Here is a 21,514-nt window from a genome sequence, read left to right as displayed (position 1 = left end):
TCAAGAAAATAATGAGAGAAAAACAATTGTTGTAAATGTCAAAGACATGAGTTATAGTGATTATACTAATCAGAAGGGGAACATATGCTGTGTCTAGAGATGAAAATTTTTCGGGGGTTTTGGGACACTGGGTCTTACTCTTGCCTCTGTGCTCAGGGATCACTACTAACAGGGATAGGGTCACCATAGACGGTGCCAGAGTTTGAACTTAGGTCAACAGGATGCAATGGAAGTGCATGATCTTCTATACTATCTCTCCAGTCCTAATTTAAAATAATCAATTTTAGGGGATGAAGCGATGGTGCAGTGGTAGGTATTTGCCTTGCATGTGGCTGTATCACAGTTCAATCCCCGGGAGTCCCATATGGTCCCCTGAGCCAGGAGCAATTTCTGAGTGCATAGCCAGGAGTAACCCCTGAGCATCACCAGGTGTGGCCCAAATACAAACCAAAAATCAATTTTAATAACGAAGTTAAACACAATAATGACTGTTTATTTACATTATAATTTTGATATATTATCAATGCAAGCTTTCATTAACATATTTTAATATTTCCTGGGATGAAAACTAAACTACATATCTTTGAAGAAAAATATCTTATTTTACGAAAATATTTAACTGTCTATGTTGTCTGTTTATTTTAAGTATTGAGTAACTTCATTCAGAAACACAAATTACTTTGCTTGTTTCAATAACTTTTACAGGAAAACTTCTATATTCCACTTTACTTTGTACTGCTTACCCAGTCTCATAAATATGCAAATACCAACACAAGTAAATATTTACCAGAGAAAGGACAGAATTGGTGTATTTTACTCAAAAAAAAGCTTACATTTAACTATGAAGTTTAAGAAATAAGTCAAGATGTCTGGGATTACCAAAGCTGGTGGCATTTCAAGAAAAATAAAATGCCTCCTTTACGCTGTGAACCTAAATTATTAGTGGAAGAGATAAAATTTCTATGATTAAAAAAGAACTATAGATATACTTAATGAGAACATTAATTTCATTCAAAGGGAGACAAATCAGATTGCTTTAGGTTTTGTTGTTTGTTTGACTTTTTATTGGTATTCAAAATTATATTCAGAACCTCATACACCTAATGCATGCTCTTTACCTACATCCCATCCATGACTGAAAATATTCAATTTTGAGGAGTTGTTTTAGTAGACGTAATAGAACTAATAGCATGATTACACATCATAAAATACATTTTCATAGTACTCATACTGAATTGACACTGTCTACTTTAGAGAACTCTTGTTAATTTTTTAAGTTTTTTTTTTTTTTTTTTGGTTTAGGGGCCACACCCAGCAGATATCAGTACTTATTGCTGGTTCTGCACATAGGATACAGTCTTGTCAAGGCTTTTGGGGGACCAAGGGTGGTGCTAGGGATGAAACCCAGCTCAGCCTGGGGTCACCGTGTGCAAGAGCCCTGCCCTCTGTACCATCTTTCTCATCTATTAAATAAAAACGAATAGGATGTTATTTTACTTCTTTCATAGTAAAATGGAACTGCATGTTTGTTTACTAACAGGGATATGTTAAGAACAATTCTAACCTAGTGACCCAAACATATGGTCTTCTAAATTTCATGACAGTAGGTAGTCTCATCAATTACATGAGGCCTAATCAGTTAATAGAATGTGGAAAGGAATATTTCATAACTTTCTTCAGTAGGCACTTAGCAGTTCAGAGTCAATCATCTCCCTTGAGAGGGAAATAGGGAAATAGGACACACCTCCTTTACTTCTCTAGGCCTCAAAAATTAGCATCTCATTCTGGACTTGAATATGATAAAATAGAGAACTCAGACTCTGCAAAAGATAATTATGGAACTTTTATATCAAGAATATTACTTTTTTAATTAGATTATGGAGTGGCATATGGCTCATTACAATAAATTTATTTAGAAACCAAGGAAAAAGCCTTCAGTTAAGAAACGATTTCATCATTTTATTTGGAAATCTTCCTGCTCTTTAAAATGTTCTATTCTAAAGAAAATAATTCTCGTGAAAATTTCAAAAGGATGAGAACAGTGGTAGAAGGTATGAGATTAAAAGGAAAACAATATGGCACTCTATGTTCCTTGGAAATAACCCTATTACTCTGTGATGCGTATTGTTATTACTACTAAAATAATGGAAAAATGATATTTATAGAAATGAAGATATTATAATGCCTCATGCTGATTAAATTCAACAATTTCTGCATGACACAGTCTACATGCTTCTCTTCTTTGCTTCTTTGGTCCCAAATTTATGGTTACAAAATGTGAATTAAAGTACTTTCAAATATGAAACAACATTAAATGGCACATTCATTTATTTATATTAGCTACATTTCTTACTAAGTAACAAATATTATTTTATTATTTTATTGCTATAATTTGGGGGCCATACCCAGCAGTGATCAGAGGTTACTCCTGGTTCTTTACTCAGGGAGTCCTCCTGGCAGTGCTCCAAAGATAGTTTGTGGTACTGGGGATTGAACCAAAGTTAGCCAAATGCTAGGCAAATAACTTAAATCTTTTATTATCTCTCCAGCCCCATGATTTTATTTTCATGTTAATATTTTTTCTGGGGCCAGAAAGACAGCACAGCAGATAAGATGCTTGATTTGTCTGGGCTGGCCAAGCTTGGATCCCTGGCATTTCATATGGTTCCCTAAACCTGACAAGAGCAATTCCTGAATACAGAGCCAGGAGTAACTCATGAGCATAACTGAGTGTGGCCCCCAAACCAAAAACAAAAATCTTTTTCACAGCTAATGATGTTATATATTAAAGTTATTAAGTATGTAAACAGTAGGACTTCTGATTCAGAAAGAAACGGATTCAAAGTCTGGTTCTACTTAACCTCAAAGGCAAAGACTGGTCCCTCAGTGAATGAGTATGATGCTCTTTCATGATAAAGAGGAGTCCAGATGCAGGCAAAAGACGTAGGACATGGTCAAATTTAGTCTACTAAAGCTAGTCAAGCTATTGAGCAAAAATAAAAATAGCTCAGTGGCTTTTTTTTAGAAATAAGGCACACATGTAACTCATCTAGGGCTAAGAAGATTAGGAAAAGCTTATTAATGCCTGCTATTTTTGTAGAGTAATTAGAAATTTCATGAAGAATTGTGAGTTATAAAGAAGTTTAAAATTAGAAGCGAAGGGAACACCTCTTTAGGTGGGCAGAAATTTTAAATCACTAATAACAACCTTTTGCTTTCATATTCTTGATTTGAGAAGTTCAGAGGATTATTAACATCATTGTGTTGGAGCATTACTCTGACTAAAGTTCCATGAGATGTGTCAGTCTGATTGGCTCTCTTTAAAGAGTTTAGAAAAAGATAGATCCTGGGCAATCATTTACTAAGCTTGGTGTCTCATTGGACATGACTAAACCAGAAAATAATAGAAAGGGATTTGTATTTAATATTTAAAGTCTTGATGCATTTATTTGAATTTCAAAAAATCAGATTTTGTATTGTTTTCAATAATAATTAAAATTAATTAAAGGAACAGGGAAATGTAGAAAACATGCCTAACATGTATGAGGCCCAGTATTAGATTCCCTAAAGCCACAGGAACATCTGACACTATCTAATTACAGCCAGGCTGAGCTCTATCAGAGAAAATATCAGTCAGGCACCTGTTTTTGCTGGGAAGGCATCCCCCAAAAATGAATAAGAAAAATTATCATAGATTCTACAGTTTTGGACCCACGCTTTGGATACAATTTCATTAAATATATAGAAAAGTGTATAAGTGAATATTGCTCATTTATCACTAAAAATAAAATTAAATATTATTCTGGTTCTAGAAACCTCCAGCAATAATATACTTTCAACATTTTTCCATAAGGAACCAAGAGAAAATGGCAAAAGTATCATTCATATCATTGAAAAGGCCACTATGCAAGTAAGCTTATATCTTTAATTTGTTCATTTATATCAATTCTTATTAATTTATTATTTAGTATTTGTGATGAAAGAACACTGTTGCACAGAGATTCCCTATAGCATTAATTTTGCAAGCAATTCTGTGTTGCTAATTTTTCAGAGTGACCTTTCAAGAGATGCAAACTGCATTTCATGACTCTGATTTTTTCCCTAAATATTAAATTAGAAACATTCACAAACATATATATATGTTATATACATAACATGCATATAACATGTTATATATAAACATTATGAACAGTTACTTTAAAATCCACAACTCCACATCTTATTTTAACACTTTTCTTATTTTTAAATTGCTTTATTCAAGCATCTGGTTACAAAATTGTTCATTGTTGAGTTTCAGTCATACAATGTACACCATCCTTCACCAGTGCACTCTTCCTGCCACTGATGTCTCCTGTTTCCCTCCCACCTCCATTCCCCACCCCCACTTGTCTCTAAGGCAGGAAATTTGTTTCTCTTTTTTTTTTCTCTCTCTCTCTTTCTGACACTGTGATTTGCACTATGTAGTTAGAGTAGTAAAGGGTCTATTAAGACAATGATAGTCAGAACTGATCTCTCTAGACAAGAACTCTGGGCTGAAAGTGGAGAATCGAACAGGCAAGGCACCCCTTTATTCATAATAATAACTCTGATTCATTAATTACATGTAAATGAAAATTGCTAATTATAAAATAACCAGTACCTCCATTAATGTGTTGCTTCTATTATAGGTAGATATAAGAATATACCGATGGTTTGAAATATGAGATTATTATAAAAATTAAGTTGATAGAAAGTTATAAATAAAAACTTTGCTTTTCCTGGTGCACACAAGAAGTAATGAAATTCAGTGAATTACATTCAAACAAAAAAGTAAACTAAAAATAAACCTCCAAAAAACTGGACGGAAAAGAAAGATAAAGGAAGGAAGAAAGCAAGAAAGCAAGAAAGCAAGAAAGCAAGAAAGAAAGAAAGAAAGAAAGAAAGAAAGAAAGAAAGAAAGAAAGAAAGAAAGAAAGAAAGAAAGAAAGAAAGCAAGCAAGCAAGCAAGAAAGAAAGAAAGAAAGAAAGAAAGAAAGAAAGAAAGAAAGAAAGAAAGAAAGAAAGAAAGAAAGAAAGAAAGAAAGAAGAAATAAAGTAAGAAAATGAAATAAAGAAAAATAAAGGACGGAAGGAAGGAAGAAAAAAGAAAGGAAGAAAGAAAGAAAAAAGAAAGAAAGATAGAAAAAAGAAAGAAAGAAAGAAAGAAAAAAGAAAGAAAAAAGAAAAAAAGAAAGAAGAAAGAGAGAATGTACATGCTAAAACCTAACCTAAAAGAACTAGATTGGACAATTGGTAATTTTTCTATACTAGACATAAGGACCCATCCAAAGTCTTTTAATTCCATTTAAACATTAGCTCACAATCCAAGTTGTGAGCATAAAAAGGAAAAAACAAAAAACAAAAACAAAAACAAAAAACCTCTTTTAAAACTATAAACTAAGTCACGGACCCTGGGTCTTGAGTTAGTATCATCCATGCAGCATTTCCAAAGAATCAAGGTATATATTTTAGATATTAAGATTGTTGAGGAAATTCCACTAAGTGACATTAACCACTGAATAATAAATACATCGAGTCTTCATGCATAAATGTAAGAATTCAATAACCACCATAAAGCAGCGAGCAGGGACAAGAAGCTAAACCTGTGGGTCCCCTGATTTCTTTAAAAGCTCCGGAAAGACTTACAACGTAGTTTTGCAGTAGCAGCTCCACTGACTCTCGCCTCCCATACTTAATGATCCAGGACTTCAGCTTTGACTCTGCAAGAACCAGCAGTGAGAGCAGACGGTACTTTAATTCTAGAAATTCCATTTTCATTAAGTGTAGCTCTGATGTGGAGGAAACAAAATGAAACCTAGAAATAAAACACGGAGAATTCACAGAATGTAACTAATAGTAACAGAACAGAGCTTACTTAACCTGTTACATCTCGGCAGGAAATTCAAAGCAGGCATACCAAGTCCCCTAAACTTGGGCTGATGGATCAATCACTCACTATCTGAATCCCTTTCTAGATCTGGGTTGAAAGGCACAGCCTGATTGATTGATGGAAGTTGTTTGATTTAGTTCTTTTCTCCCTTCCTGCCATGCCAACACAGCTCTCTCTCGTCTGTTTCTTTTGTAAGCTGGTTTTTTTTTTTTTTTGCAATATTACATAATGTTCCTTACAGTACTGAATAAAAATACTGCCTCTGGAGGAACCATTCTGTGATTTTATTTTCTTTTTTAGGCTGTGACTACATCTAGCTTTGACTCTTTTTTTCGATTAATAATATATTAAAATGTTGGCACCCTTAGCACAGACTCTGGGAACTCAGTTTTTAAGCACCCAATATCAACATCTCTGTGAAGAAAAATGAGTCACTGACAAGCAATGGGAAATATCAAAAGGGGGCTTGTCCAAAAGCTTTACTTCCTGTAAAACCAGCCTTTCCCTTACCTCTCAGCCATGTCCTCCAGCTGATCAGGAGGCACTGGGATCCCATTAACAGCTCTGGTCCTGTAGATTTCATGGAAGGCTGTTTTGTGGGCATCTGTGTTTTGAAGCAGATCCTAAGATACAATTTAAAAAAAATAACTAAAAATGAAGCAACATGTTCACAGAAAGCTACGAAGCATCATTTTCAGCTCACATTGGTGAGTCGTGTTCAACAATTTGATAGCGCTGTCAAATCACTATGCACTTTGTCACCTGCTATAGGTTTTTTGCCTTGTCTAGGAGTCTGAGTACCTGACTCTCAGGCCCCGTACTGGAGCTGAATCTAATAATAACGACATCTCTTAAACACACATGACATAGGCTCAGTAATGCATTCAGGCATTTTAAAGGTACATGGTCCAAAGGAAAAATGTAATTACTGCCATCAGGTATTATGTGTGGGCATTTCACCCCTTCTTTTATTTTGAATAGGCTGCTTTTAGAAAGCATCAAACTAAGTACAACTAATTTAACCCCACTGTGGCCAAAAAGGTTAGCTTATTATGCTTGATTTTAAAGGCACCGTGGCTATCAATAAAGCAATGAATGCTTGCCCTCTAGAGTAAGTTAATCATATTACACTGTAATATGAAAAGGCACCTATGGCTAGAAAAGTACTGACAAGCACAAAGAACATCACAAGTATTTCATGGTGGAAAGATAAAAGGTGATGGTTGAAAATTCTTTATAGACCTTATAAAATTTCATATATTTGAACAATTTGTGTAGATTTATTTGAATCTTCCTTGACTTGTTTCTTGAGTTGGAATATCAAAATGGCTAAGAATATTTGGCACACAGAAGTCAAGAAAGAGCTAAAAGAAACTTCATGTCATTTTGCTCAGAGCTGAGTTTGTTTCTCAGTAGAGAATAGAAGCCCAGAAAAGAGACCCATTTGGCTACCAAAACACTCAGGGAGGTGATGCAGGACTTCACAATTAAACAGAGAAAGGAGAAATATTTTTTTAATCCAAAAAATATGTATTAGAAGAGAGAAGGGGAAAAAGTTTCCTATATTGTAAAATTAAATGCTCCACTCTAAGTTCAGAGGAATATTTCGAGTTGTTGAGATATTTTTACATGATAGGAACAAACCATTTCTTTTATTTTTTCTTTAATCTTGTTTTATTGATTGAGGCTCTGAGTTTACAGTGTTGTTAGCATGTTCACATGCACAACATTTCAGCATCACACCTATCGTCTACCTCCTTCCCCAAGAACCATGATGCTCCTCCCTTTCAGTCCTTCCTTCCTCCAAATCAATTGTGCAGATCAGTTCTCCTGTTAGGACTTAACTGTTTTCATCCCTGTATATTTAGTTATAAACACATCTTGACAGTAGGTCACAGTAGAGACATCCCCCAAATCAATAAAGCCCAGAAGAAACAATTATGCAATTAAAAGTTGATCAAAAGGACAGGAGATTACCTTAATAGTTATTACTTCTGAGCATTAGTCTCTGCCTTTTCTATAACATTTAAACACATTTCTTTCTTTATTATTCATTTATTTATGTTTATTATTTAAATATTATTGTTATAGCTTAGATAACATAGTTTTGATTGTGTTCATGTTTATGGTTTTAATGTACAAAATTACTGCAATTTCACCAGCAACAACATGTAGAAGATGCTCCACCTCAGTCTCCATGTCACTTCAAGCTTTCACTCTGCTCTAGAAATGTCAGCTTGAAAATCAGAGGGCTAGGCTTTGCCACAATCCTGTACTGTCTGTGCCCTTCTTTTGTATCTTTATACCACAGATCAAGAAGGCCATGAGGTATTTGTCCCTTCTCTGACTTATTTCGTAGAATACACAACCTCTTTCTTCATCCTAGTTGCAGCAAACTAAAGATTCTTTTGGGGGAGGGCACTCTCTCAAGTGGTGTTCTGGAGGCCTGTGCATCTCTATTGTCAATTCCAGGCCAAATCAAGGACAGTACTAGGACAAAAAGTGTCTAGCTAGTCTGGTCACCTCATGACTGAGAATTCTTGACTTATTTATATGCTTTAAGACCTCAAGATGTTGGGAGGATCATGTGATGCCAGAGAACAAAACAAACAAACAAACAAAAATCAAAAAAGAAAAAAATACAGGTAGCCACCTTAAACCTTATACTATTTCTTTGACCACAATTTCATCTATTTTTTTTTTGACAGCTGAGAGGCATTCTATTATGTGAATATTTAACTAGATACTTGGGTTTTTCTACATTTCTGGTATTATGTTTATTATTGTAATGAATATAGTACACATATTTTTGCAAATTAACCCTTTTTGTGTGTTGGGGGAAGTGGGAACACTGAATCATAAGAAAGCACTATTTTTACTTGTTGTTTATTTGTTTTGGGGGGACACACCTGGTGATACTTAGGGCTCTGCACTCAGAAATCACTCTTAGCAGGCCAAGGGGACCATATGGGATGCTGGGGATTGAATCTAGGTCAGCCACTTTGACACCTATTCTTATTCTTTTGGGAAGTCTCTATATTGTTTGCCATAGAGGTTGAACAAGATGACATTCTCCTCACAGTAAATGAAGGTTCCTTTATCACCACATCCCACAAACAATGGGTTCTTCCAGTCTTACCAATATGTACCATCCTCACTGGTATGGGATGATACCTCATTATCATTTGGAATTATGTTTTCCAAATAGCTAGACATAGGCTATCTCTATGTCTTCTTTAGAGAACCATGCACATATTTTTTAGCATATGATTGATTGGACTAAGATTCTTCCAAGAAAGAGTCCATCAAACTCATCACTACCACCATGTCCCATGGTTATCTGTTGTATGTGACTCTCTATTAAAATATGGCTATGACAATATAAGATAGCACCATTCTTTTTTGCAAAGGCATACTAAAAAACAGAAAAATTTTATGTATAGAAACAAGATCTTAGGGATAAAGGAATTTTATCGGGACATTCTCGTAGTGCAAGCTGGGTATGGTATCTCGTGTGATTGAGCCTGGAGATGCAATCTTAGTTTGTCCACCCTTTGTATCCAAGAATGCCTGTAGACATCCCTAGGTAATACCTTCATTTAGGACTTGAAGCACGTGACCATCCAAACCACCGAAGCAGCAACTGTGCCCTACAGTATACTACAGGCCCTACTCATCGAACACACTCAAACAAACTAGCATTCCCTCGCTCTTTTCTCTACTCTTCTCACTACTGTTTTTTCTTTTTCTTTTTTTTCTTTTTCTCTCCTTTTCTTTTTAATTTATTTTCTCTTTTCTTTCCTGTCCCTTTCATATACTTTCCCCTTCCACCCCTTTGAAAATTCGACTATCCCTTCAACCTGCAATCCCATCCAGATTCCCCACATTAAAACTCTTCACCCTCAGTTCCTATTCCATTAGGCATCAAGAATGACCTCCTTCCCCAGCAAACCAGTACCCAGCACCCAAGCGAAGAGACAACCAGTCAAACCCACACCTCGCCCCCTACAAGAAAAGGCAACCAACTCGCTGCTACTCATGCTGCGTGGTCCTCCTTACCAACCCTTCCTAACGTGGACTGTTACTTGAAACCGGACTTAGTTCTACAAGTATCCCCCCAATGCATGAACTCTTCCCAAGTCCTCCCTACCACAAATATTTTGCCAATCTCAAGAAGGTCAGGTTGGGAGATGGAAAGGTGCCCGGAAAAGCACATACCACAAGAAAATCTCAAAAGACATTGGGGAAACCTATACTACCATCATAAGAATAAGACCTGTATTACACTACCTCTTTACCTGATTTTCCCCAAATGCAAGATACTTTCTTGCATCACCTTGTTCCTTTAATTAATTTTTTACTTCATTTCTTAAAAATCTTTTTTCTTGTCATATATATATACATATATATATATGAGCACATATTTTTTATTTCTATTTTTATCTTCTTTTGGGTGTGTGACATGTTTTTGTTTTCTTCTCTCTCCACCCTCAAATGCACCGGCAATATAATGTAGCACCATTTCTCCCTGCAAAGACATACTAAAAAAAGGGAAAATCTTATGTATAAAACCGAACTCTTATTTATTAGGGATAAGAACTCATACTTGTTTACAATACAGGAGTATCTCCCACCTTGAAAATATGTCACGTGGACCCAACTTAGACCCCAGGTGATTAGACACCAACCATCCAGCCTTGAACCCTGGACCACAGACATAAAAATGACACACTTCTTCACAACAGCCACAGGAAACAAATCCCAACCAGGACATCCTTAACAGTGCTCGGACACCAACAAGTGCCAGCCCTAATATGATACCCTGACAATAAGGAAAATGGGAACAACTTGACCTAAGAGCAAGTTATCCTACCTCACCAGCTAACGATAAGACAAAATCAGAAGACTTGTCACCCTTTGGTCTGTCCAAATGCCAAGATCGTGATTTACAGATGACTGGCTGACAGAACCATGGCCAGACTATATGTATCCTGGGACCAATAAAAAGGCCCTAGTCTAGGGTGTGATCTACGACCTGCATAACAACTATGATCCTTAGTTTCAGAGGTCTGTCTGAGACTATTGCAATGGAAGGGGACTTCTGGAAACATAACGGAAGATGCTATCCCAGGCCCCTTCCTAGGATCAGCGCAAAGACTAGGACTGCCAATCACAGAAGACACATTAAAATGACACTGAGGGAACAGAACTTCTAGATCCACAAAGAAAGACATATCATAAGTTAAACTCCTTGACTCGTGCAGATACCGAGACCTCTAGATATAGAGGTCTGATGTTATCACCCAGGACGGAGCAGAAGTCTTCCATACACCACAAAAGCACCAAGGGGAGAGTAAATGAACCTAAAAGGAGTTTATAGTTAATCCCATGACAATATACTTCAAGGGTGGAGAAACCCTGTATCTCTTAGGCAAAGGTAACTCCTTTTCAAATGACCCCAATATTTACTGTGCATCTGCAGGAGGGAAAAAAACCACAAAACAATTTTTATTATTATTTACTTATCTATTTTTTGTTGGGTATTGAAGTGGATGTCTCCATTTATATTTATTTATTTATTTATTTTCTTCTTTTCTTTTCTTATGTGCTCTGCCGCATTTTTTTTTATCTCAATACCATGGCTTTTATATGGTGCTTACCCTTTTGTTTTGTTTTGTTGTTTTGTTTTGTTTTGTTTGTTTGTTTTTGGAATGCTCACTGGATATTTTATTTGACAGTTCTTTATGTACTGTTGTGGTGTTTCACCTTCTTTTTCCCCTTCGTCTCTCAAACCAAGGATGAAAGCCTCTAGAAGGACTCCGCCCATTTCCGGAGTATCTGATTCTTTTTTTTTCTCTCCAGGTTATTACTTTTTTCTTCTTCAAACAAAACCGCATAACTTGAACTATCTAGTCCTGCCTCCCAATTGGGGCGGGGAATAAGGGAGGAACTAGACCAAACAGGTGTAAGACCACTAAATAGTAAGCTAGGCACAGAGGGGACCACTTATTCTAGCAGCCCCGGGGGTAAGGGAAGAGGCTATGGGAAGAAGGACGGGAACGGAGGTGGAGGGAGGACAATTCGTATGGGAATTCCCCTGATTTTATGTTAATATGTACCTAAAATATTATTGTCAATGATATGTAAGCCACTATGATTAAAAAATTATATTTAATAAAAAAAGAAACAAGCTCTTATGTACTAGGGATAAGAACCCATACATTTTATAATACAGTGGCTCCTCCCACCCTGAACATGTGTCATGGGGACCCAAGTTAGATTCCTGTGATCAGGCAGTGACTGTCCAATCCTGAACCCCAGATCCCAGACATAGAACTGACACAGTTCCCTGAAACTGCACCAGGAACCAAACACACCCTGGGAAATTCCTAATACTGTTTTGGCACCAACTTGCACCAGTTTTATATGACATCCTGACAACAAGGAAATGACAACAACTTGCTCTAAGAGCAGGTTGTCCTATGTCATCACCTAGCAGTAAGATGAAACCAGAAGACATGTCATCCTTTATCTGTGCAAAACCAAGACGCTAACTACAGAAGACTGATTTTGACAACTATGACTGGATCCTGGGAACAATAAGAAAGACCCTAGCCTAGTCTTCTGCTTAGTATTGTACAATAACCAAGATCTCTAATTCCAGAGGTCTGACTTTGACAACTGCGACTGAGAAGAACTTCTGTAAACATAATGAAAGACTCTATCCTAGGCTTCATCCTAGGATCTGAGCAAAAACCAAGACCACTAATTATAGAAGATGGATTACAACAACAGTGATGGACCAGAACTTCTAGAACTATAAAGAAAAAAACTCTATCCTAGGCTTCATCCTATGACCTGTGCAAATACAAGATCTCTAGTTACAGAGGTCTGATTTTATCATCCACAACTGAGCGGAAAGTTTCCTGGCACCATAAAAAGACCGTGAGCATGTATGGAACCTGTAGTTATTCTTATGACAGTATGCTTCAAGGGAGGAGAAACCTTGTATCTCTTAGGCCAAGAGAATTCCCTTTTTAATTTCCCCAATATTAACTGGGCTTATGCAAAAAAAAAAAAAAAAAAAGGCACAAAACCTTGCCACACCAGCCCTTCTTTCTTTTTTCTTTCTTTTCATTTTTCTTTCATTCTCATGGTTATTGTTTGGTTGTTGTCTTTGTTGCTGTGGTATTTTTTTGAAGTTGCTGGTTTTTGTATTTTGTGTGTGTTTTTATTTTTTGTTTTTTATTATGTTTTTCCTTTTTTTAAATTGATATTTATAACCTCTAAATGGTTTCCTCCTGTTTTTTTCTTTTCTCTTTTTTTTCAAACAGAACCACATAACTTGAATCATCTTGTTCTGCCTCATAAATTGAGGAAAAACATGGATGGTACCAGGACCAAACAGATTCAGTAGAAATAAAAAATGATCAGACTTAAATACCAAACCCAAAGTCAAAGGCAATAGAATTGATACCCAATCTACAACAAGTTATACAAAGAGGGGACCAGTTATACTAGCTGTCCAGGGACACAGTAGGGGGATATAAGATTCATGCTGGGAACAGGGGTGGAGGGAAGACAACACTGGTGGTGGGAATGCCCCTGATTCGATGTAACTATGTACCTTAAATATTACTGTAAAGATTTATAATTCATCTTGGTCACAATAAAAATTAGTTAAAAATAAAAAATAAATAAAATATGGCTATGAAAAAATTTTCTGTGACAAGATCAGGATACTCAAATGTTCAGCTGTCTTCAGAGAAAAACTTTGTATATTGTATAGTTTTTGTATGTAACTATTGTATGGTTTTTGTCTATTGTATATTTTTGTATATAATATAGCTATTGTATAGTTTTCACCAGCTAGATCACTGAAAAACCTTTATAAGTCATAAAAACAAACAAAACATGTTTGTCCATATGATAAAAGAACTTCAGCTGGTCAGTGGGTCTTTTCAAAAACGGGCTTGCATTCAAAAAAGAATATAGCAAACACAGCAGAGGGTTTGAACTGACTGATTCATAGGAAGTGAGTGAAATCTTTAGAACTCTAACTTTCAGTGGAAAAAGACCCCACATCTCTGAGGCAGAATAAAGAGCAAATTGAAAAGTTGATTTTCCTGACAATTATCTATGCTATGAAGGCATAAGACTCAAACAAGTTGAAAAACCTGAGGCTAGAAGCCTCTAAGGGGACTGATATGAGCCTGCTTGGTACGAAATACATAGACACATATGAAGAAAAGCCAAGATCACCAAGAACGGGGTCCACATTACCATGAGCGAGAATCAATAGATACAACAAAGTTATTAAAAATGCCAGGACTTTAATACTTGACAACAGTTTGTAAGTTAGGAAGAAAATAATGTGGATAAATGTTCTTAATTCTTTATATTGCTTAACAAGGTCAAGATACTAATTATACATATTTTAAAGTATCTGTGTCATAATTTTAAAGACAATTTTACTTTGGGTCTCTAAAGGTCTCATATCAGAAATTTATCAATAGAAAGAAAAGAAAGAAAAGAATAAGGAAAAGAGAATAAGAAAACCAAAGAAACACAGTTAAAACAGAAAATTAAATCATTCTAAAAAAAAAACAGTAATATAATATAAATTTGAGCTAAACGACAGAAATCATCAGCTCAAACAATGAATGAAACTAGATCCACTTACAGGAGCTATTCCAAAACATTAAGAACTGAATTAATATAGAATTATTAAGAACTGAATTTATATAGGCTTAATTAACAGAATGGATATCAGCACTGCAATAAAATACTAATAAAAGAAAGATATAATTATACCAAGATCAGACAAAATAGACAATACACAGAAACCATTCTAAGTTGCTAATTATTAATAATCAACATTTTGACTTACTAGAAGAAACATTAATTCTGAACCTAACTCCACCAAGAAAGGTTCAAAATATATAAAATAAAAACAAGAACTTTGGACTTTGTAGAAAGCTTTGGTGTTTATTTTGAGCAGATGGAAGCTGGGGGAGCGTTCTGCCGGGACAGGTGAAATGTATGAGCTGCCTTTTACAAAGATCCCTATGGCCTTTCTACTGAAAATAGCATCTCCCTGATTCACAGTGTCTCCTGGCCTTTCAGATCTCAGAGGACTGGATTCCCTCACCACAAGCATGTCCTGTCCTTACTGTTTCATCCTCTACTCTTTTATCTCTTAATAGTGATGTCTGTCATGCTCAGTTATAGATCTTTTTTCTGTATATATGTTTTTAATTGATTGCTCTAGTTTGGGGAATATTTGGTTGTTGTTATTTTGGAGGACACACACAGTGATGCACAGAGATCAATCCTTACTCTGGGCTCAAGGGTAACTCCTAGGGACGATGAAGAGACTATATGAAGTATTGGTATCAAACCTAGGTTGGCTATATGCAGGGTAAGTGCCCTACAAGTTAGTACAGAGGTTAGTACCCAAAATATTTACTCTCCTGCTCCAAGAACTGAAATTTTAAACTTCCTTTTACATGCCACTGATTCTGGACATTTCTCTTGATTTTGGACCTCTCTCCTGCACTCCTGCCTCTTCTAATCTATTGACCACATGCTATGTTTTCTACTTACCATGGCTCAATCTAAATCCCTGGTTTTCCCTCATAAAACCTTAACATGTTATTTTCATTTTAGTGATAAAAATTCTATTTTTTGTAATTGCTCAAAGCCTAAGTCACAATATTATGAATTATTTTTCTTCATAATTGATTTCTATACTAAAAGTCTTTCTCCCACACTTAAAATATCCTCAGAATCCGTTTAGCACCACCTCTAAAATTATCAACCGACTTCAAGATACTTTATCTTTTGAAATTTGAAATCAAAATTTTTTGAGATTACTTCCCTGGATCCAGCCATCTAACCTCATATATTCTCACTAAATAATTAGATATTCTCTTAAAAAGAGTAAAACAGAGGTTGGAAATATAATACAGGGGATAAGGCACTTGCCTTGTACATAGATAACCCTGGTTCAATTTCTGGCACCACAAACTGCCCCTCAATTCCTACCAAAAATGATCCATGAGATTAGCACCAGAAATAAGCACTGAACACAGCTGAATGTCAACTCTAAACTCAACACAAACAAATGAAAAAGTAGTCATCCTGCCATTTCAGTAATAAGAAAGTGAATCAGAAAGATGTCTAGAAAAAGGAGGAAATTTCTAAAAGTGCAATTAGGGAAAGTAGGGAGCTATAAAGAAATACGATTCTGAAAACTATAGGCCTTAACAACAAGCACACAAAAAATAAATTAAATATTTTTGAAAATTTTTATGACAAAAAATTAAAGATTAAACCTAATGGATACATTTCTAAAACGTATAAATTAGCAATATTGAAACTGGAGGCTTTCCGGGCAGAAGGATGGTGGTTCAAATCCCGGCATCCCATATGGTCCCCCAAGCCTGCCAGGATCAATTTCTGAGTGTAGAGCCAGGAGTAACCCCTGAGTGCTGCCGGGTGTGACCCAAAAAAACAAAAACAAACAAACAAAAAATGGAGGCTTTCATTTTTCTGGGGACCACACCAAGCCATACTCAGGTTATTTCTGGCTCTGTGCTTAGGAACTCTCCTGGCAGTACTTTAGGGACCATATGGGATGTCAAAGGTTGAAGCCAAGTCAACCATGCATAAGGCAAATGTCCTTTCCACTATATTATCTTTCCACTACCACTCCCCAATTGAAATTTTGAAGTCTATGTTTATCTCAAACCATCCTAAATGAGTGGAGGTATAACAGTGAACAAACAAGCCACAATCTTTGCCCCATTATGTTGACATTATTTTGCAGAAAGAATGGGAAGTAATACACATGATAAGGAAATAAGATAACAATTGAAGTGAAAATCAATGCTAAAATGCAAATAAACACGGAAAGGCCAAAGGCAAGATGTAATTTCAAAATGTGGCCAGAAAAGATAAGTACAAGGTGACTTTTGGTAAAAGTAGATAAAAGATGAAGAAGAATGTAGTGGGAGTAGGAAAACATTCCAAGCCAAGGGCAAAGAATTTTAAAGAATGTCTAGGCTATAGATTTTGTGAGGCAGGAAATTGGGGAGATAATTGCCTGTTGTTACTATCAACTTTTTAGCAAGACCATTCTGCTTAAATCTGCACAATGGTCTCATATTCCATGTCCTTTTACCTTCTTTCTTTCTTTCTTTCTTTATTTTTTTTTTTTTTTGGTTTTTGGGCCACAACCGTTTGATGCTCAGGGGTTACTCCTGGCTATGCGCTCAGAAATCGCCCCTGGCTTGGGGGGACCATATGGGATTCTGGGGGACGAAACTGCAGTCCAGTCCGTCCTAGGATAGCACTTGCAAGGCAGACATCTTACTTCTAGCGCCACCTTTCCGGGCCTGTCCTTTTACCTTCTAACATAATAAAAAAAATGTACTTATCTTTTTTGAAGATTCCTTATCTTTTCCTTCTTAGTGAAAGATTGTTATCTACAGACAGGTAATTTTTAAGTGTTTCATTCAAGGGTGTGTCACAAATGTCTAGAGCACTGCTGTGCTTGTGGAAAATAATTAACACATATTTTTAGAAATATTTAAGATTACGAGAGATATATATAAAAAAGTGAAAAAAAAAACTTAGAACCCTGCAAAATGTGATTCAAGGGTGAAGGAAGAAGTACGTTAAGTGTGTCTGAGGTAAGATGAAAATTAAGAATTGACAACTGAGCGGGGAATAAAAATCCTTACTAACCTAGCAATGATTTCATACAAGCAAAGGCTATGGGAATAGATTCAAAAAAAGAGTAGGAGGGAGAATAGGGAAGTTGGAAATTGGTGGTAAGAAATATGCGCTGGTGAAGGCTCTTGGACAATGCATGACTGAAATTCAATCATGAACAACTATAACTGAGAAAAAAATCACCAAGAAAAAGAACTATGAGAAAAAAATGAACATTGTAACCATGGTGTTTAAATAAAGTAATTTAAACATAATAAATAAAGCATAAGGAAAATGATAAAACAATCAAAAAGTTAAAATCAAATGAAAAGATAGATTACTCTGAATATTTACTCTAAAATGAAGGAAAGATGAATTACCAAGCAAAGATGGATAAAGAAAGGACATTTTATGGATTAAAAAAATAGCACACTTTGATTAGATAGAGGGGAAAGGTGGCAGAATTGGGTAGGGAAGAGCAGAGAAATATAAATAAGCAAGGCAAGAGCCACAGAATTGGCATTTGAGAGAAAAGCATCTTAACTCCAAGCACAGATGGTTCATCTATAGTAACAGAAGCGATGATGGAGTATTTGGCACAGATGCCTGTAGGTGGACTGATATGGTCGTGGGAGCTTGCAGAACTTCTTTTTTGATGACTTCTATTTTTCTCAGAGAAATAGGAAGCAGCGTCATCAGAAAAGAGTAAGGATGGAGGAGGAGGTGTGGAAGGTAAAGAATAGTTGTCCCAGAAATGGAGAGCAAACATCGTCTGGAAATGCCTTCAGAGTGCCAGGTATCATGAGGGCCTGCTGGAGTTAGTCATTGTGCTGGGGCCAACTGAAATAGAACACAAAGGAAATGGACACAGAGCTGTTACATGTTGGGTTGGACAGTGAAATGCTGGAAAAGAGACTGTAAGGGGTTTCTACTAAACATGTTGGCATGTTTCAGGGTCTGTCAGTTGGGTCCAGGACAAAATTACTGGGAGAATGGAGGTCAAGAATTTGAGAAGACAGAGTATTAAAAGGTTATTTTGGGGAATATTAAGAATTATGGGGATCAGGGGCTGGAGTGAGTAGTGTCTTGCATTGTATATGGCCAACCTGAGTTCAAGCCCCCGTACACCATATGGTTCTCCAAACATAATAGGAGTGTTATTTTTGTGATTTTTGAGTGTGAGCCAGAAGTAAACCCTGAGCATCACTGGGTGTATGTGAGGCTCTGGGTTTGACCCACTGAATTTAGACCCTGATGCACCACAGGTCTGGAACTCCACAACTAGCAAAAATAGCAGAGATATTTGGGGAGACATTTCCTTTGAGGAGATAAAATATATAAGAAATGTCAAGTGTATAGGTAGGGCTGCTAATTGGGATTAGGATTAGATGGTGGTAAGTGGTAGGCCATCACTCCTTAAGGCCAAAACTTTACACTAATACAAACTGAAAAGCTTAATTAATTTACATATGTGTAAATTGTCTCACTTGCAACAGCTTTGAGGATACATTCAGTCTCATGTTTGAACTGCTTAGATTACCAGATAGGATCTTTAGAGAAAAGCCTTTTGCCTCTGTGGCTACACACTATTCATGTGCAAATATGAAAAATGCAGATTTGGCAAGTGCTTAGCAAAATTAGATCTGAAAAGGACTTTGAAGTCAATCATAGTTAGCCAGGCAACCACTGCTATCTTTCTGGAGCATAACTCTTCTGAAAAGCAAAAAGGTTATAGAAGTGAGCTTTGCCTATCAGAATAAATATGTTCCTAGATTTTTATCCATATACTTCAAATGTTTCATTTAAATGGAAAGTTTGGTAGAACCATGAAGTGAACACTGAAAAATAAAAGTTTTTTTAATGTTCTGAATTCAGGAGTCTCATGAATACACTTGCCTTGCTACAAAATGCATTTGCTTGCAAGCATAAGATGAATCCACTATTACCTACGTGTTCCAAGTTGGTGCTGCTGGTTCTGAGCCTGGAATTTCTTGAGCCAAAACAAAGCATGTGATCTTTGTTCTCTAATCTGTGATCTATGTGAACACCTTGGGCAAAAGATGTACAGTAAACATTGTATATGTATGTGAACACACATTGACTCCCAAGAAGCCCCATAACCAGCAAGTAGGTACATTAGACTAAAAGTGTGTGACTTCCATGATGTGCATACATCATGGGCAACTGTGTGAACATTGAAACCAAATGTGTGACTCCCCCCACCAGCATACATCACAACTGGGTCCATGCAACTTTTGGTCATTGCAACAACATCCTTAGCATACGATAAGCACCCAGGAACCTGTTGGCTTTTTAGTGGTTTTTTTTTTTTTTTCTGCTTTGGGACCATATTCAGAGTACTCAGAGGTTATTCCTGGCTCTGAATTTAGGGATCACTCCTAGTGGTTCCCAGGGGACCATAAGAGGACATCGGCCACATCCAAGGCAAGTGCCCTACCCTGTTGTACTATCTCTCTAGTCCCCAAAGACTATATATATATTTTTTTTTTTTTGGTTTTTGGGCCACACCCGTTTGACGCTCAGGGGTTACTCCTGGCTATGTGCTCAGAAATCGCCCCTGGCTTGGGGGGACCATATGGGACGCCGGGGGATCGAACCGCGGTCCTTCCTTGGCTAGCGCTTGCAAGGCAGACACCTTACCTCCAGCGCCACCTACCCGGCCCCCCCAAAGACTATATTTTATTGTTGGCAAATTGATTCTTCCATGTCTCTATTTCTTTAAATAACAATGCCATGACTAGTAAAAAATCCTACCTGCATAAAAAGAACATTGCATAGACTTTTCTTGAATCAGGGTTTCATCAATAGTACCTTTCCTCACTTCCTGTTGTCTCGAGTACCTTCCTGTGCTGCTACCTCTCTCAGTTCACTTCATTTCTAGTTTCTCTGGAAGATGACTCTACTTCAGTAGAAAACTCTATTGCTTCCTTCCTTCCTCACTCCTTTCCTCCCTCCCTCTCTCCCTTCTTTCATTCCTTCCTTCCTTCCTTCCTTCCTTCCTTCCTTCCTTCCTTCCTTCCTTCCTTCCTTCCTTCCTTCCTTCCTTCCTTCCTTCCTTCCTTCCTTCCTTCCTTCCTTCCTTCCTTCCTTCCTTCCTTCCTTCCTTCCTTCCTTCCTTCCTTCCTTCCTTCCTTCCTTCCTTCCACTTCATCTTTTAATCCTTCCTTCCTTCCCTCTTACATCCATCTATCCTTTCCTTTTTTCTTTCTTTCTTTCTTTCTTTTTCCAGTTGCTACATGTTTTACATGATGGAAAAATATTGAAAGGAATTTAAATGGGATGGCTATTTTATTAAAAGTATTATTTGTAGAACAAATAAGAACAGTGTAGCATTTCCTCCACTTCAAATATACTTGGGATCTCAACTTAGATATAGTCTGAATATTTCTCTTTAGCTTTTTGGAATTTTTGTTTGTTTATTATTATTATTTTTTGGTTTTTTTTGTGTGTGTGTTTGTGTCTGTGTTTAACCATGACAGGGATTAAACCAAGGCCAAGTGTTCAACATTAGAACCAAATCCTTGGGGAGTTGTGTTTTAGGGCAGTTTGGGGCCACATGCAGCAGTATTCTCAAGGTCTCTTCCTTGTTCTATATTCAGATGACATCTGGAAATATTTGTGGGGTCATATTTGGTGTCCAGTATTCAAGCTAGGGTTTGTGAAATACAAAGAAAGAGCCTTAACCACTACATTATCTCTCTGACCTCTTTAGTTCTGAAAATCCTGCACATGGATCAAACACAACAAATTCCAGAGACTTGATTTCAATAAGCTTAAACTCTGGATCTCTTAGAGCTTTCTCCACCTTCAACAAAGTATAGATGAATGAATTGGGTTTGTGTGTATATGTGTGTGTACATGTGTATT

The 21,514-nt window shown here is 36.5% G+C and overlaps 1 protein-coding gene across 1 annotated transcript in view; it reads right to left on the bottom strand.

Annotated features, from left to right (window-relative positions):
- SYNE1 (spectrin repeat containing nuclear envelope protein 1) overlaps nucleotides 1-21,514 on the bottom strand; it is a 578,994-nt gene that overhangs the window by 421,231 nt on the left and 136,249 nt on the right. Inside the window, exons 15-16 of the mRNA XM_049765309.1 lie at nucleotides 6,419-6,531; nucleotides 5,665-5,833 (exon numbers count right to left, since the gene is read on the bottom strand). Of these exons, the coding sequence (XP_049621266.1) occupies nucleotides 5,665-5,833; nucleotides 6,419-6,531 (282 nt within the window). The remainder of the gene's footprint in view (nucleotides 1-5,664; nucleotides 5,834-6,418; nucleotides 6,532-21,514) is intronic.

The sequence above is a fragment of the Suncus etruscus genome, chromosome 18 (assembly GCF_024139225.1).
Source record: "Suncus etruscus isolate mSunEtr1 chromosome 18, mSunEtr1.pri.cur, whole genome shotgun sequence".
Taxonomy (NCBI): domain Eukaryota; kingdom Metazoa; phylum Chordata; class Mammalia; order Eulipotyphla; family Soricidae; genus Suncus; species Suncus etruscus.
The sequence above is the reverse complement of the archived record's forward strand: the minus strand, read 5'-3'. Positions and strand labels throughout refer to the sequence as shown.